Genomic DNA, 13,840 nt, shown 5'->3' on the forward strand with positions numbered 1-13,840 from the left:
GGTCATTGACCTTTGGTGGAAAAGGAAACGAATCAATGTTTTACTTCTGGGAAGGCGAACATAAATATATATAATACCTCACAGTACTTAAAAATTTCTGCCATTTTTTTTACCTGCTAAAGCAAAGTTCCCTCAGTAACTGTGAAAGTGTATAAAATATTGCAACATTACAGCATTACCATTTAATATTAACAATACTGGATAGTGTATTTTGATTGCCATGTTGCCAAAACAAATTGCTATTAAATATGAAAACTGGCAATATTTGAAAACACAGAGTATGACGTAAACAATACCTCCACTTTACGGAGGTAATTCAAATCCATGAGTAAAAAACATAAGACTAACACTTACAAATGTAACAGCATGCTGTCAAAAATTAAAACAGAATCGTAAAAATGAATGTTAATATTCTGCAGTATCATTAAAGTTCTTTTACCTTAATAAGAAGTTCCTTAATATTTTAGTTGCTAACTACATGTATATGGAAATACTGGAAAAATGTATGGCTCTTATAGTAGTCTTATCATTAATTTGTAAGAATGCTAGCAATATACTAGTATTTATATCAACCAAATCCTTGCCATTACATAGAGGAAGCATATACATTGGACATATTGAATCATTTTATAAGGCCACACCAATTCAATTCCTTGGTTCTTGGATTTTTTCAGAAAAAATATGAAGCGACAGGGCAAAAAAAATGAAAAATAAAAACAGGTCAAGCCATCCTATTATACATGTTCCCCTAAATATTACGATAGGAGCCATGAAGTCAACACAAAAGCTTGGCTAATATTTAAAGAATGAATTTTGAATTTAAATCAAACCACTGCATTGATAGATGGAAAAAACAACTTTCCTCAACTCTTAGCGGCAATATATAAGCATTTTTTAGTTAATTCAGAACCAGAATCTTTTTTTTTTTGCAAATCAGAAAAAAATGAAGAGAGGAATCCGAAAACCAACAAATTAAATTGATGTGGCCTAACAGATAATTTTACCAGCACTAACCTGCATATACCCAGTACATGGACCAGTGCAGGTTAGGTGTAGGTAGACATCAGAAATACCTGTACAGCTCCAATTTTACCTGCAATAACCTTCATAATTTTTTATGCAGGTGGCATTTTCAGCCCTGACTGTATATATTATGCAAACAAAAGAAAAATTGGGTGGAATGATTTTTTCACTAAAGCCGTAGGTAACACATTTATTATCCAAACACATTCTTTCCTTTCAACTTTTCCCACTCCTCTTTCTCAGTCGACTTTATTCTGTCTTCTAGAAGTTTCAGCTCCTTTCTCACGGCTCCCTTCAGACTTGCGTCCAGCTCCAATACCTTGGAGAAATCCGCCTGCGCTTCTCTCTCGTTCCAGACGGCCGCGTGGGCTTTCCCGCGCCGGAAATACGCTTTTACGTTCCCTGTGGGGGAAGAATTGCATGTGTTAGCATAAAAACTCATCTGGATGTGTTGGAAAGGGAAATCCTGTAAATCACTTTATATTTGCTGCACTTTTACATTTGTGGTTTTTGCGGTCACTTTAATTTATACCACAATTTTTTTCATTACCGCGAACAAGTAATTCATTGACTTCCTTTTGTTCCTGCCACCACTGTGAACATGTAGGTCCGTGAACAGTTTTCTCAAAATGCCAAATTTTGCTACCGCAAATACAGAGTGATTATTTTACAATTACTACATGTATATGGAGGATACCGGTTCGGCTTAACATAGCCCGACTCGGAATAACATCCATGAAAATCAAGTCTAAAAAGTATGTGTGAGTCTGATTAATTTTTTTTTACCAACAAGGAAGTGCAAATATATCAAAGACATTTCTTTTAAGACATCTTAGTAGGTAACCTAGTCATAAAAGGTAAAAAAACAATTATATTGAATCAAACTAGATTACATGTGCCTCCTATACTATAAGGTTAAACTTATTGTTCCAACACAAAAGCTTTATCTAGAGCTTCGAACCAGTCAGCACTGGTCTTCCTCAGAAGACTGACTTCAGAAAAGCTGTGCACCCAATTTTCTTCTGTGGGTGCACCAGTGCACCCAAATACTTCCTGTGAACCCAATTTTTAGGTTGGGTGCAGTGGTGCACCTGTTCCCCAAAATGAATTTCGAACCCTAAACGAGAAAGACCAGATGAACTGATCGATGAAAAGCTCTAGGTGAGAACATTCTGTATTAGAACAGAAGATTTACTTTAAACATGTAGCCTCCATAGCATGCCAAAAACTGGGGTTTTGGGGGTCTTCAAGTTCAGGGTCTTTGGGAGCTTTTATGTGCTATTTTCTGATTGCATGTACATGTAGACAACATAGCCAGCCTGGTTGAATTACCCCCGTTTAGAACTGTGCTAGTCAGAAAACAGCCGAAGACCACCAAACCCCCAGTTCTATAGGCCTACTACGGAGGCTATTAAACATGTAACTACCAACACTGATGAACTTTCTTGATGTTATAAGGCTGCACTTACTCTCATCTCTGGTAAGGACAGTGGTTGTGTGTTCTATAACAGGGTAGTAGTCCCCCAGGATGAGTTTACACTGGGCGTAGTTCAGGAGAAGTGGGATTTTCCTGTTGTCTAGGCTCATCCAGTCGGCGTCTCCGGGTTTCTCTCGGATCAGAAGCTGCTCGATGCAGCCCAGAGCCTCGGCATACTTATCAGCTGCCTGGTGGAACTGTTTTAACTTGTACAAGTTGTTTCCTGGTGGGAGAATGGTGAAGAAACACCAAGTTCATGATGAAATACACCAGCATGCAATGTACATTCAATACACTTTAAATCTGATTCCGAATGGTCTTACTAAACATCTATATGTTGCCATCACAGGCAAAGAAAAAATTGTAGTCTCGCTAGGTGGGGGCTTCTGAATACATGCTAGCTACTCTGTGGAACTGTTGCAATTTGTAGAACACTAGAACTTAACATCTGTGTCCATAATATCACCAGGGTCCATAATATTGCCACCTTGAGAAATAGTGTGCTTTAAGATATTTTTACTGCAACAGACCCTAGGTATGTACATTTGATGTGTGAAGGAGTACATACCAAAAGTATGTTGCAGTAAATATCTTAAAGCACACTATTTCTCAAGATGGCGATATTATGGACCCTGGTGAAATTATGGACACAGATGTTATACTAGAAGTTGTTCCCTACTGGGAGAACTGTTATAAGGACACTGGTGACAACAGAATATAACATTTTCTGATTACATTCAAGAAGGACAGCATTCATAGTAGTTCACACACACTGTAACTTAGTGTACGAACTTCTGGCATCCAGTCTTTGATTATACTGCTGAATGATATAGTATAATGCAATGCTTTAATGCTTAAAATGTTAAAAACATTTATGTGCAACCAGCATCTTCTTTGTTTATTTTTTTTTTTCATTATATATCATAATATAATATTTATTATGCATATATCCATGCAAACAAAACTGGTAGTCTCTAAGATTGCTCATATTAACCACCTTAGCTACTTACATATTAAAAACATGCCAATTCATCCATACTGACTCTAACTTCCTAACAAGAACCTTAGGTGCAATACCATAGAAGCTGCTAGGAGGCCCAAACTTCTGCCACTTCATTGTCAGCAATCTACCACATCAATTTGGTGACTGTATCATCATCATAGATATATATATATATAAGAAGATCAAACGATAGAAAACCTGTAAGGTTTGCTGCCTTAACAAGTTGCTAGGGGGCTCATGATCAAACAATCTGCCTGCTGACACTACATTGTAGCTTAAATACAAAATATCAAGAAAATCCACCAACACATTCTTGTTATTTAGGCCACACCAATTTAATTTGTTGGTTCTCGGATTTTGTCAGAAAAAAACATGAAGCTACAGGGCGAAAAAAATAAAAACAGGTTTAGGGATCCTATTATAGCCCCAAATGCTATGATAGGAGCCATGAAGTCAACACAAAAGGTTATGTTAATATTTAAATAATGAAGTTTGAACTTTTAAACAAACTACTGCATTGATAGATGGAAACACTGCAACAGCTAGGAAGAAAAGGACTTTCCACAACTGTTGGGGGCAAAATATGAGCATTTTTGAGTTGATTCAGAACCAGAATCTTTTTTTTTTTTTGTTGCAAAACCAGGATAGTGAGTGAGTGTGAGAGAAAAAAATAAAGAGGCGAATCCGAGAACCAACAAATTAAATTGGTGTGGCCTTATTATTATCCTGTCACAGTAATGCAAATAACAGTTATACATGTATAAAGGTAGGCAAAAGCACCAACATGTGGACAATGTAAAACATAACCTCCTCACAGAGGTAACAAACCAACCTTCCTCCTGTAGCCGAGGCAGAGCAGCCTTTTTCTCCTCTGGTGTCATCTGCCAGGCCTCCTGACTGTACTCTCCTTTCTTTTCCACCTAAACAAAGGAACATGCGACGAGTTTTGTCAGTGATAGTGATGCATACCTAAACCCACATTTAGGTTCAGGTCCGGATTCAAGTCCAGAGGTTTAGGTTCAGTTCCGGACTTGTAAGTCCCGACCTAAACCCATGGCATACACAAAATTGCATGTTGGCAACCTTGCAATGTTGTCTGGGTGAAATTTTGGCCACATAACATGGAGGCCGGTACTTGACGATGCCCAATTGACGATGGCAATTTTTTCTTCATTTTGCAGCAAAGATTTTGCAATCTATGGAAGGTTTAGGTGGTTTGGAAAGAAAAGGGGTACGTGAAATGGTCTTTTATGGTAATAAGTCCGGACTCGGTTCTTGACTTTTAGGTTTTTTTGGAATGAACCTAAACATTCTTACAAGTCCGGATCCAAGTCCAGTGAACCAGTATATATGCACCACTAGTCAGTGACATCAATTTTTTTGCCTCACACTGTATACTATATGGGATATTTAGGATTAATTCAACTCACATGTAAATGCATTAAAAGAATGACACTGACTGCAAAAAAACACTGACTCTAAAAATCTAATTTTACTGCTTTGAAATTGCATTGGATGCCTTAAAAACACAAAACCACAAGCTTTTGGCTAATATTGTGATAAGCTGGCCTAAAAAAAATGTTATACCTGTTTAACTTTAGGCCACACCAATTTAATTTGTTGGTTCTCGGATTTTTCCAGAAAAAATATGAAGTGACAGGGCAAAAAAAAATAAAAATAAAAACAGGTCTAGGCATCCTATTATAGGCTTAAAATAGTTAAATGCTACGGAATGAGCCATGAAGTCAACACAAAAGGCTGGGTTAAAATTTGAACATTGAATTTTGAACTTTTAATCAAACCACTGCAATGATAGATGGGAAAACTGTAACAACTAGGAAGAAAAGGACTTTCCTCAACTGTTGGGGGCAAAACATGAGCATTTTTCAGTTGATTCAGGACCAGAATCAATTTTTTTTTTTTTTTGCAAATCTGAAAAAAACGAAGAGGCGAATCCGAGAACCAACAAATTAAATTGGTGTGGCCTTAAGTCATGAAAAAATTAAGGTTAGAAGTACAAGTAGGAATTATCTTTTTTTTCTTCTTCTTCCTTTCAGTTGTTGGCAATCTCTAGTGAGCCAAATTAAAAATAGAATACAGTTTAACAAAGACTTGCATGAGGACAGTCTTCTATTTTTAATGTCTATGTGGAAAACTGATTGTACAACGTTTTATTCCTCAGGTGTCAGATCATGGAGCTAGAAATGGTTGATCAGCTTGAAATAATTATGTCCCTTGCAGGGGTCCACGCAAAAAATTTTTTTTTTCTAGGATCAGACTGGAAACAAGAAACACAACATTTTTTCCTAGACCTAAGGCCACACCAATTTAATTTGTTGGTTCTCGGATTCGCCTCTTCATTTTTTTTCTGATTTGCAAAAAAAAAGGTTCTGGTTCTGAATCAACTCAAAAATGCTCATATTTTGCCCTCAACATTTGTGGAAAGTCCTTTTCTTCCTAGCTGTTGCAGTGTTTCCATCTATCAATGCAGTGGTTTGATTAAAAGTTCAAAATTCATTGTTTAAATATTAACACAACCTTTTGTGTTGACTTCATGGCTCCTATCATAGCATTTGGGGCTATAATAGGATGCCTAAACCTGTTTTTATTTTTATTTTCATGTTTTTTCTGACAAAATCCGAGAACCAACAAATTAAATTGGTGTGGCCTAAATATACTGAGTAAACAGTAAACCTTGATCAGTTCTATAATGAAGGCCAGTGGTTGTGGGTTCTTGACCAGTTGGTCCAGGTCAGGGTACCCCAGACTGTTGTCAGACGCCATGCCGCAGCAGTGTCGGGGTCGGTCCTGTTTCCCCTGCCGGATATCCCGCAGACTCTTCGCTACAACAGGGTACTGCACAACTACCTGTTAACAGAAATTCAAGATTTCAGTTCAGACATATAAATAAAATTGGGTTATTGTTTCGATTCATAACAATACTCAGGGCTTGAAATACTGGGTGCATGTGCACCTTAGTGCACCCAAATTTGGAGCTGTGCACCCAAGTCTTTTTTCTGTGGGTGCACTGGTGCACCCAAATACCTTCGTAGGTTTACGTATGTAAAAAGATTGTTACATGTATAGTAGTATACAGCATATTCTTAAGTACTAGTAATCTTATTACATCTAATTCTAAGTGTCAGAAAAATAATAAAATCATTTTTGCTCTCATTCTAGTACTTATTAATTTTGTTTTGTATGGTGGACCCAAAATTTTTATTATACACCAGCTTCACAGGCACGTGGCACGGTGGCAGCTGGTTACATTACACCAAACTATTTGTTACTTTTGAACACCATCTCTTATTGTCTTAACATTGTATAAAGCTATCACAGGGTTCTCACCAGAATTTTTTCACAGCATAGTGGTCAGGTACATGTACAGTTACTATATATATAGGACATTTTTACTTTTGTGGTGCAAGTCACACATTGAGCCAAAAAATTGAAATTCATAACCCCCTGAGGCAAGTTCTCACTTTTTGAGGGGCAGATTTTGTGAAGTTAAGGTTTTCCCTTTGCTATAGCTTAATTCTAAAGTTACATTTTCATTTTCTTGCAAGATTTATGAAGATTCTCCCCAAAAAACACCCCTATGCTGGTTGAAAGACATCATAGGGGGTCCAAATCACAGCATAGAGGGTCTAGATCACAGCATAAGGGCCCCTATATGCTCAAAAAGCCTGGTGAAAACACTGTATAATAGTACTCTCATCTGCCAAATAAACATACGGGTACGTTTATTTTTTTTGGCCCAAACATCCACCCAGTACGTTCTTATTTTGCACAGTACGTTTATTAATTTTTTGAAAACCAGTAATTTTTTTCAACTTCGTGTGAAAAAAATTGACTTGTAAATCATCGACGTGAAGACGTTTATAAACGCATATTGTAGCAAGAAACTTGTCATTTTCGGGCCGGTTTTTGCAATCACCGCGTGCATAAATTCGTATGAATGTTCTATTGTCATGGGTGGTGCTTATCAAAAAACAAAATATTAAATGCTCTTTTTTTTTGTCTATTTAAATTCCTAATTGCAAATAACAGTTAAAGATTTGTGCATATATCAGTAAGGGTGCATTTTAGTACAAGAGACACAGGTTACCCGTCAATTTTGGTAATTTTCCGGGGGGTACATTTATTCCGGGGTATGTTTATTTGATTTTGAAGATTTGTCCGGGGGGGTACGTTTATTCCGGGGGGTATGTTTATTCGGCAGATGAGAGTACTAGTACTAGTGTTGACTGACCTTAGGTTCACAGATGAACTCTGCCACCTCCCCCACTCTCATGCTCATCAGACATTTCTCCCAGATCTCCAGTTTGAACTTCTTGCCGAAGATGAGTTCCATGGGTTTCTCCTGTGACCGACTGTCGTCCAGAACTGTCGGCGGCTCATCCAACTTACATGTCTCATAATGAAACACAGCCTGGGTTGAAAATAAATACTGTAAATGCATTTTTGTTCGCGAGAGTTTTAACTTCGCAAATATCTTGTCGCGAACTCATCTCCTTGCGAACACTTTTGTTCCGTACCGCCCCCCTCCCCCGCACACCATGCATCCTGTATACGAAGACAACTACAACAAAGTATACTAGTATTAAGACTCAAAGAATAACATTGTTTTTGTAATGAAACAGAAATTTATATTCGATTCATTCAAAACATACGATTCATTCAAAACATACGATTCATTCAAAACATACGATTCATCTACAGTTCATGAAGTCAATATTTTGTTACTAGAACTTCTTGTAAAACAAGTCCGTAAACGAAAAAAAGTAGTTGCAGGCCTCAAATTCAAAACTAACTTTTTTCCTATTGTCCCAGCACTGTCCCAAAATAAATTTTTCCCAAAGTGAGGATGAACTGTCCCAACCTGCTTTTCAAGAAGTGAACTTGAAGTCAGCTACTAGTAAATATTTTGCTTACATTCTGACTTCCAGGCACACTATAATTGCAGAGTAAACTGGAAATTTGGGGTAGCTTTTTCTGGAGCCAAACAAAAGAAGGGCTGACATTCTGATGTTGACTTCTTTTTTTTTATTGTCCCAAACTGTCCCAAATTGTCTTTTTAGTTGTCCCAGCTTAAATTTCAGTGGTCACTGGCCATCAGGACACCGTTAATTTTGAGCCCTGAGTTGTATTTGTTAGTGTTAGAAATACCTACTTAGTATCTGCAGTCTTCATTTTCAGAAACATTTTCAATATTGCAGAAGAAAAATTATGTATGCAACCTGCTGCAATTTTGCAGACTGAAAAAATCAGGCTACAGGGGTTCAATGGTGTTTCAGAGCTTTTGTGTTTACTAATGAATAACTGACTAAAATATAATATAATATACAATTAGTTTTGCATGTGTATTTTTCATATTGCATATGAAATTTTGCCTAAATGCTATTTTATATAATTGCCAAGGCCTTGGGTTTAGACCTGGACTTTTTTAAAAGTGTGTATTTGCAGAAAGTATTTCCGAATTGTAGAACAAAACAATATTGCAGAAGATTGAAAATCAACACTACATTGTGAAGTAAATGTATCGTCTAGGCTAAAATTTATTCCAACACAAATTGTACAGATGAAATATGCTATAGGACTTACAATGTTATTCCGGACCTGAACCTAAACCTATAGCTATGCACTTGAAAGTTGAATCCAGACCTGAACCTGAGTTTAGATAAGAAAAAATGCCCTTCTACATATATGATGTACGTAAATAGAGTCATTATTATAAAAAAAATCAAATCATTTGAACCGCCCCCCTCCCCCCTAGCAAAATTATCGTACGAAAGGTATTTCGTCTAGGAAGTCTGAGGTGAATTCAGAACTATACAGGGTGTAAGACTATGATGTCGCTAGATTTCTTACCTTTGTGCCCTCCTGGTAGTCCACCACGTCGCCTGTACCGGCGTACAGAACGCGTTTTTTCACCCCAGGCTCCCACATCGACATCTTTGTTTCTTTTTACTGAGCTGGTCATACGTCACCGAACGCGGTGACACAGCGCCACCTGTGAGATTTCATAAGAATTGCACCCAACAGACTTCAAGACGGACCAAGGGACTGGTATAGGGACCGGTAAATGGACTTTCCATTGGAATTCTACGCTGAAAGCACCAGAAACAAGCACTTCAAAACACATTTACCTTGATTTCAAACCTCAAGACTTTATCCCTACTGCAAAGCTGGATTTGTCAGTATATTCTTCCAACAGTGACAAATTTGAAAGATACTGACCTCCAAATTTGTCAGGCAGGTTTCTTTTGGTACAAATAGTGGAAGGTCGACTCCGGCTAGCCTCCACCTTACATTTTCAAATTTTGACATCATAAACCTTGTTAAACATTAAACGATGCATATACTGTGGTAAGTTAACTGTTACACAATATTGACAACTATTACAACATCCATTTAGTAGTAGTAAAAAAATTCAGATCCTTGTGCTTGTCTCCTCTCTTCATATTTATCTGCCATCAAGGTTACAGCATTGCCCATTTTCGGCATGGTGACCACTGTCAGAGGGTAACAAAATTTCTTGTTTTTTTTTTTTCTAAATCAGGGGACAATCAATGCGCGCGCTGATGTCATCCATGAAAATTACTTGCTGTGGCCTTACAAAGAAACAAAATGTACTAACGTCCTTGATTTTTGCTCCTCCTGTTATTACTGTGTTACCAAGGAGAGGTGATTGTGGCGGTGTTTCTTCTAACACGTCAATGGTACAGTTCTTTTTTTTATATATTACAACATCTAATCACAAGACGTGGTGACGGCACACTCAAGTTGTTTCAACTTATATTAATGCCGCCACCAACACGGAACAATACAATACTCATTTTCACCTGAGCGAAGTGAGGAAAGTCGTGTAAAGTGCCTTTCCCAAGAGCACAAGATCGGTGGCATGTCAGGAATCGAACCCGGGACCTCTTAGTTCCGAGTCGAGCACTCTGCCGCTACGCCACACGACCGCACGTACAGTTACTTTAAGTTGATCCTGAGTCAGCTCGAGCGTACAGAAGGCACATTAACGGGATTTTAACCACTTTATCCAGGCTTAGGCCCAGAACAACCCGTTCCCAGCACCGCAGATTAAGAATGGAAACGGCCTTTATCAACCCACCTAATGTTCGCCACACCGTGGGAGTTAAGAAATCGTTTTTTCAAAACATTGTGACTGGCGGAGCACTAAGGGTGAATTGAAAATTTGACAACTGTCGTCTGTATACGCATCTGAGTCTGTGTACGTATCTGTATCTGTATATAGCCGGTATAACATACTCCCCACGCAGAGGTTGTGGGTGAATGATGGTTAGCTTTGTATATATGGCCGTTGTTGTTGTTTTTTTTTTTTGTCGGTACCCCCACCAACCGTCGGTGGCCGGTGACCCTCTCTGGCTAATGGATACTTTCTTACCACCGAAAGGGATCTGCTTGGAGATTAGGTGTAACAGCCCTTTGAATTTGGCGTAACACACCAGATTCGCAGGCATGTGGCGCGGCGGCAGCTAGCAACATTACACCGAACGACCTGTTACACCTAATCCTTGCAACTCTACACATTTTTCAAAGCTATCTAATAAAAATGTCCCTACTGTACTTGGTGACAGCGAGTTCTACTCTGCGATAGCTCTAGGAAAGAATGAGTTTTTGAACACCTCAATCCATGGTTGATAACTCTGGTACTTGAAGGCATGACTATTTATTGTTCTTTTCTGAGCTGGTATTAGGTACTTAGTAGTTGGCACGTCCACCAGTTTACTAGCCATTATTTTTTATGGTCTAGACATTTTTCGTCTGTCTTCTAGTAACCCCCGCTGTAGGTTTCGTCATTGCGTAATGGCCTGGGAAGTGTTGAAAAAGGAAATAAATGCAATAAGGGCTGGAATGTTTGAAAAGGAACTGCTATAATCTTAAAATCTACTCTACGGATAATGAATTTAACTGGGATTCAATAATGGGTTTCTGTAATCCACTTTAAAGTGGAGTATACGCTATTAGATTATCATAGTTAAGCTAGCACGACATGTCCCCGTGAAGGGCAAAGACCCAGCGGACACAAATTTTTATCGCACCGGGGCAGCCGGTGAACCGGCGACGAAGTCTGTATTTCTTTTTTTTCTTTTTTTCTTTTTTTTTTCTTTTCCTTTTAATTCTAATTGAGGCACGGCGACTGATCGGGATTCACGTCCTTGGGAGGCGGCACCTGGTCGAGAGCAGTACTTTTAGGCCGTGTCTATACGGAATCACCCAAACCGCGATTCGGGTAACTCACAATCCTCACATCTGGTCCACGTGCCACACACACCTGTGAAACCGTGTCCGAACATAATGCGCTTGAGCTACATTTATTGCTGTTTGATGATAACACGCAGGGCAGCGTGTTATTAATTTCAGAGGTCAACGACCTGCTTGCTGATGCCCCCCTCCCAGCGTATCTCGGCCGAATGCCGACGTGGTCCCGCCAGAGGCGGTGAAGCTCGCCCTAGAACGGACACATTATTTGACCATTACTGCTCTTTAAGTTGCTGCCACGTAAAAGTTGGTATTGCATATAAATAAAGAAATATCACCCCGTAATCCATGACCAGGCGAAGTCACATTGAAATCACATTGCGTTCAGACGCAAATCGCGCCGATGATGCGGGGAAACCGATTCGAAACCACCTCTAGAAGTGGCTTGGGCTCGAGGCGCTTTCAATGTGATTTCGGAGCGTTCACATAGAGCCACTTGAAACCGGCTTCGGGGGTAAACCACATGTAAACCGCCTTGGGTGATTCCGTATAGACACGGCCTTACTCTAAGTACACATCTGGACATCACCACGTGTCCTGAGAATCCTATATGTCGTGTGTCGTAACGGTAGAGTGTTCGGCTCAGATCCAGGGTTCGAATCTTGCCTGATGTCACCGATCTTGTGCCCCTGGGAAAGGCACTTTACACGACTTTCCTATATTAATGCCGTCACCAACACGGGACAATACGATACTCATTTTCACCTGAGTTAAGTGAGGAAAGTCGTGTAAAGTGCATTTCCCAAGGGCACAAGATCGGTGGCATGTCAGGACTCGAACCCGGGACCTCTTGATATTTCCGAGTCGAGCACTCTGCCGCTACGCCACATGATCCCGTCAGAGACTTGACGACCCTTCGGGCGACACTACGGACTTTTTGGGCCCATACCCTAACCTTCCTCCGGAGTTTTACCCAAGGTCATTGAGGAAAATGTACAAAACACATTTGGTTTTCTCGGAAAACTACTATCAAACAGACTTGCACAGACACTGCGTCGAGTCACTTAGACTAACTATAATTTATGAAATTAAACTTTGATGTTGATACTGATGGCAATAAGAATTGAATCCAGATAATGTTTGAATTTTGTATGGACTTATATGTATATGTATCTATATAACTATATTGTATTTCTATGACTGATTATTGTAAGAATTTGTAAAAGATCCCTGACCTACTAGTACCTCCCCTTGAACTCTTGAAAAGCGGCTTAGTCCAAAGAGTTGTACTGTTACATACTGTACATTTTCAAAGTTAAATAAAAAGGTTGAAAAAAGACAGAACTGTATGTGATTATATATGTTTATTACACACGTGTATTGCAGGTACAAGGAACGCAAAGTACAAAATGTATGACAGGAAGCGAAAGCATCAGAAAGTCACTCACAAGTATTTCGTTCTACACGTACAACACATCCCGACAAACATTCCAGTGTCTCAAGACAAAACACGTGCAAATATCGTCTGGGCAGATTACTACTTCATACTACTGCGATTGTTACATTGGGTGCACTCACAATGACGGATTGCAAGTTGCCATTGTAGAATGGATCATATAGCGATTTGAAAACCCTTAAAAAACAAACATTTTACATTAATAAAGTAACCGGTGCAATTGACTAAGATCAGGGCACACCACACAATACTACTGACTCGTCCATAACCCGCGCTTTTCAAACACATTAGATCAGTGTCATAAGTTCTTAGTTCTTTTGTGAAACAGCTGTTACATACCAATAAACTCAAGGTAAAAGATGGACATTCCATTATGATTTTTAGCATTCTTTGGTGATAGTTGAATAAAACATGTTTAGGCTTAGGGACATTGAAACAGAACGTAAAATATGTAAATGTATGTAAACGTAGTATTGAATTTGAATTTATTTCTTTATTTGCTCATTTTTTTCACAAATGTACAACAGCAGGGGGAGCAGAAGAGCATTCCTCTGAGGTTTACAATTAGGTACAATTTTTCACATTTTTTTTAGTACGTTGACAAAAACAACAAAGAAATTAGAGCGTACAGAGATTCTCGTTCTTA

General features: G+C 38.8%; 1 protein-coding gene across 1 annotated transcript; it reads right to left on the reverse strand.

The window, feature by feature from the left end:
- Positions 1-1,045: 1,045 nt before the first annotated feature.
- On the reverse strand, positions 1,046-9,506 carry LOC109482194 (AH receptor-interacting protein-like). Its single transcript, XM_019784922.1, has 6 exons — positions 9,375-9,506; positions 7,756-7,935; positions 6,198-6,371; positions 4,336-4,423; positions 2,493-2,723; positions 1,046-1,425 (listed from the first exon to the last, which is right to left on the reverse strand). The coding sequence occupies exons 1-6, from the start codon at positions 9,456-9,458 to the stop codon at positions 1,217-1,219; spliced, it is 966 nt and encodes a 321-aa protein (XP_019640481.1). The 5' UTR covers positions 9,459-9,506; the 3' UTR covers positions 1,046-1,216.
- Between the last annotated feature and the right edge of the window lie 4,334 nt (positions 9,507-13,840).

The sequence above is a fragment of the Branchiostoma belcheri genome, unplaced genomic scaffold (assembly GCF_001625305.1).
Source record: "Branchiostoma belcheri isolate BF01 breed outbred unplaced genomic scaffold, Haploidv18h27 scaffold1, whole genome shotgun sequence".
NCBI lineage: Eukaryota > Metazoa > Chordata > Leptocardii > Amphioxiformes > Branchiostomatidae > Branchiostoma > Branchiostoma belcheri.

What these genes read in the sequence shown, in the direction of transcription:
- LOC109482194 (XM_019784922.1), bottom strand. Translation starts at nt 9,458, where the DNA reads ATGTCGATGTGGGAGCCTGGGGTGAAAAAACGCGTTCTGTACGCCGGT. An exon ending in ACTACCAGGAGGGCACAAAG is followed by an intron (nt 7,936 to 9,374) that starts GTAAGAAATCTA and finishes TTTTCAACCCAG; the next exon opens with GCTGTGTTTCATTATGAGAC. An exon ending in TGTCCTTACCAGAGATGAGA is followed by an intron (nt 1,426 to 2,492) that starts GTAAGTGCAGCC and finishes CTTCCCCCACAG; the next exon opens with GGAACGTAAAAGCGTATTTC.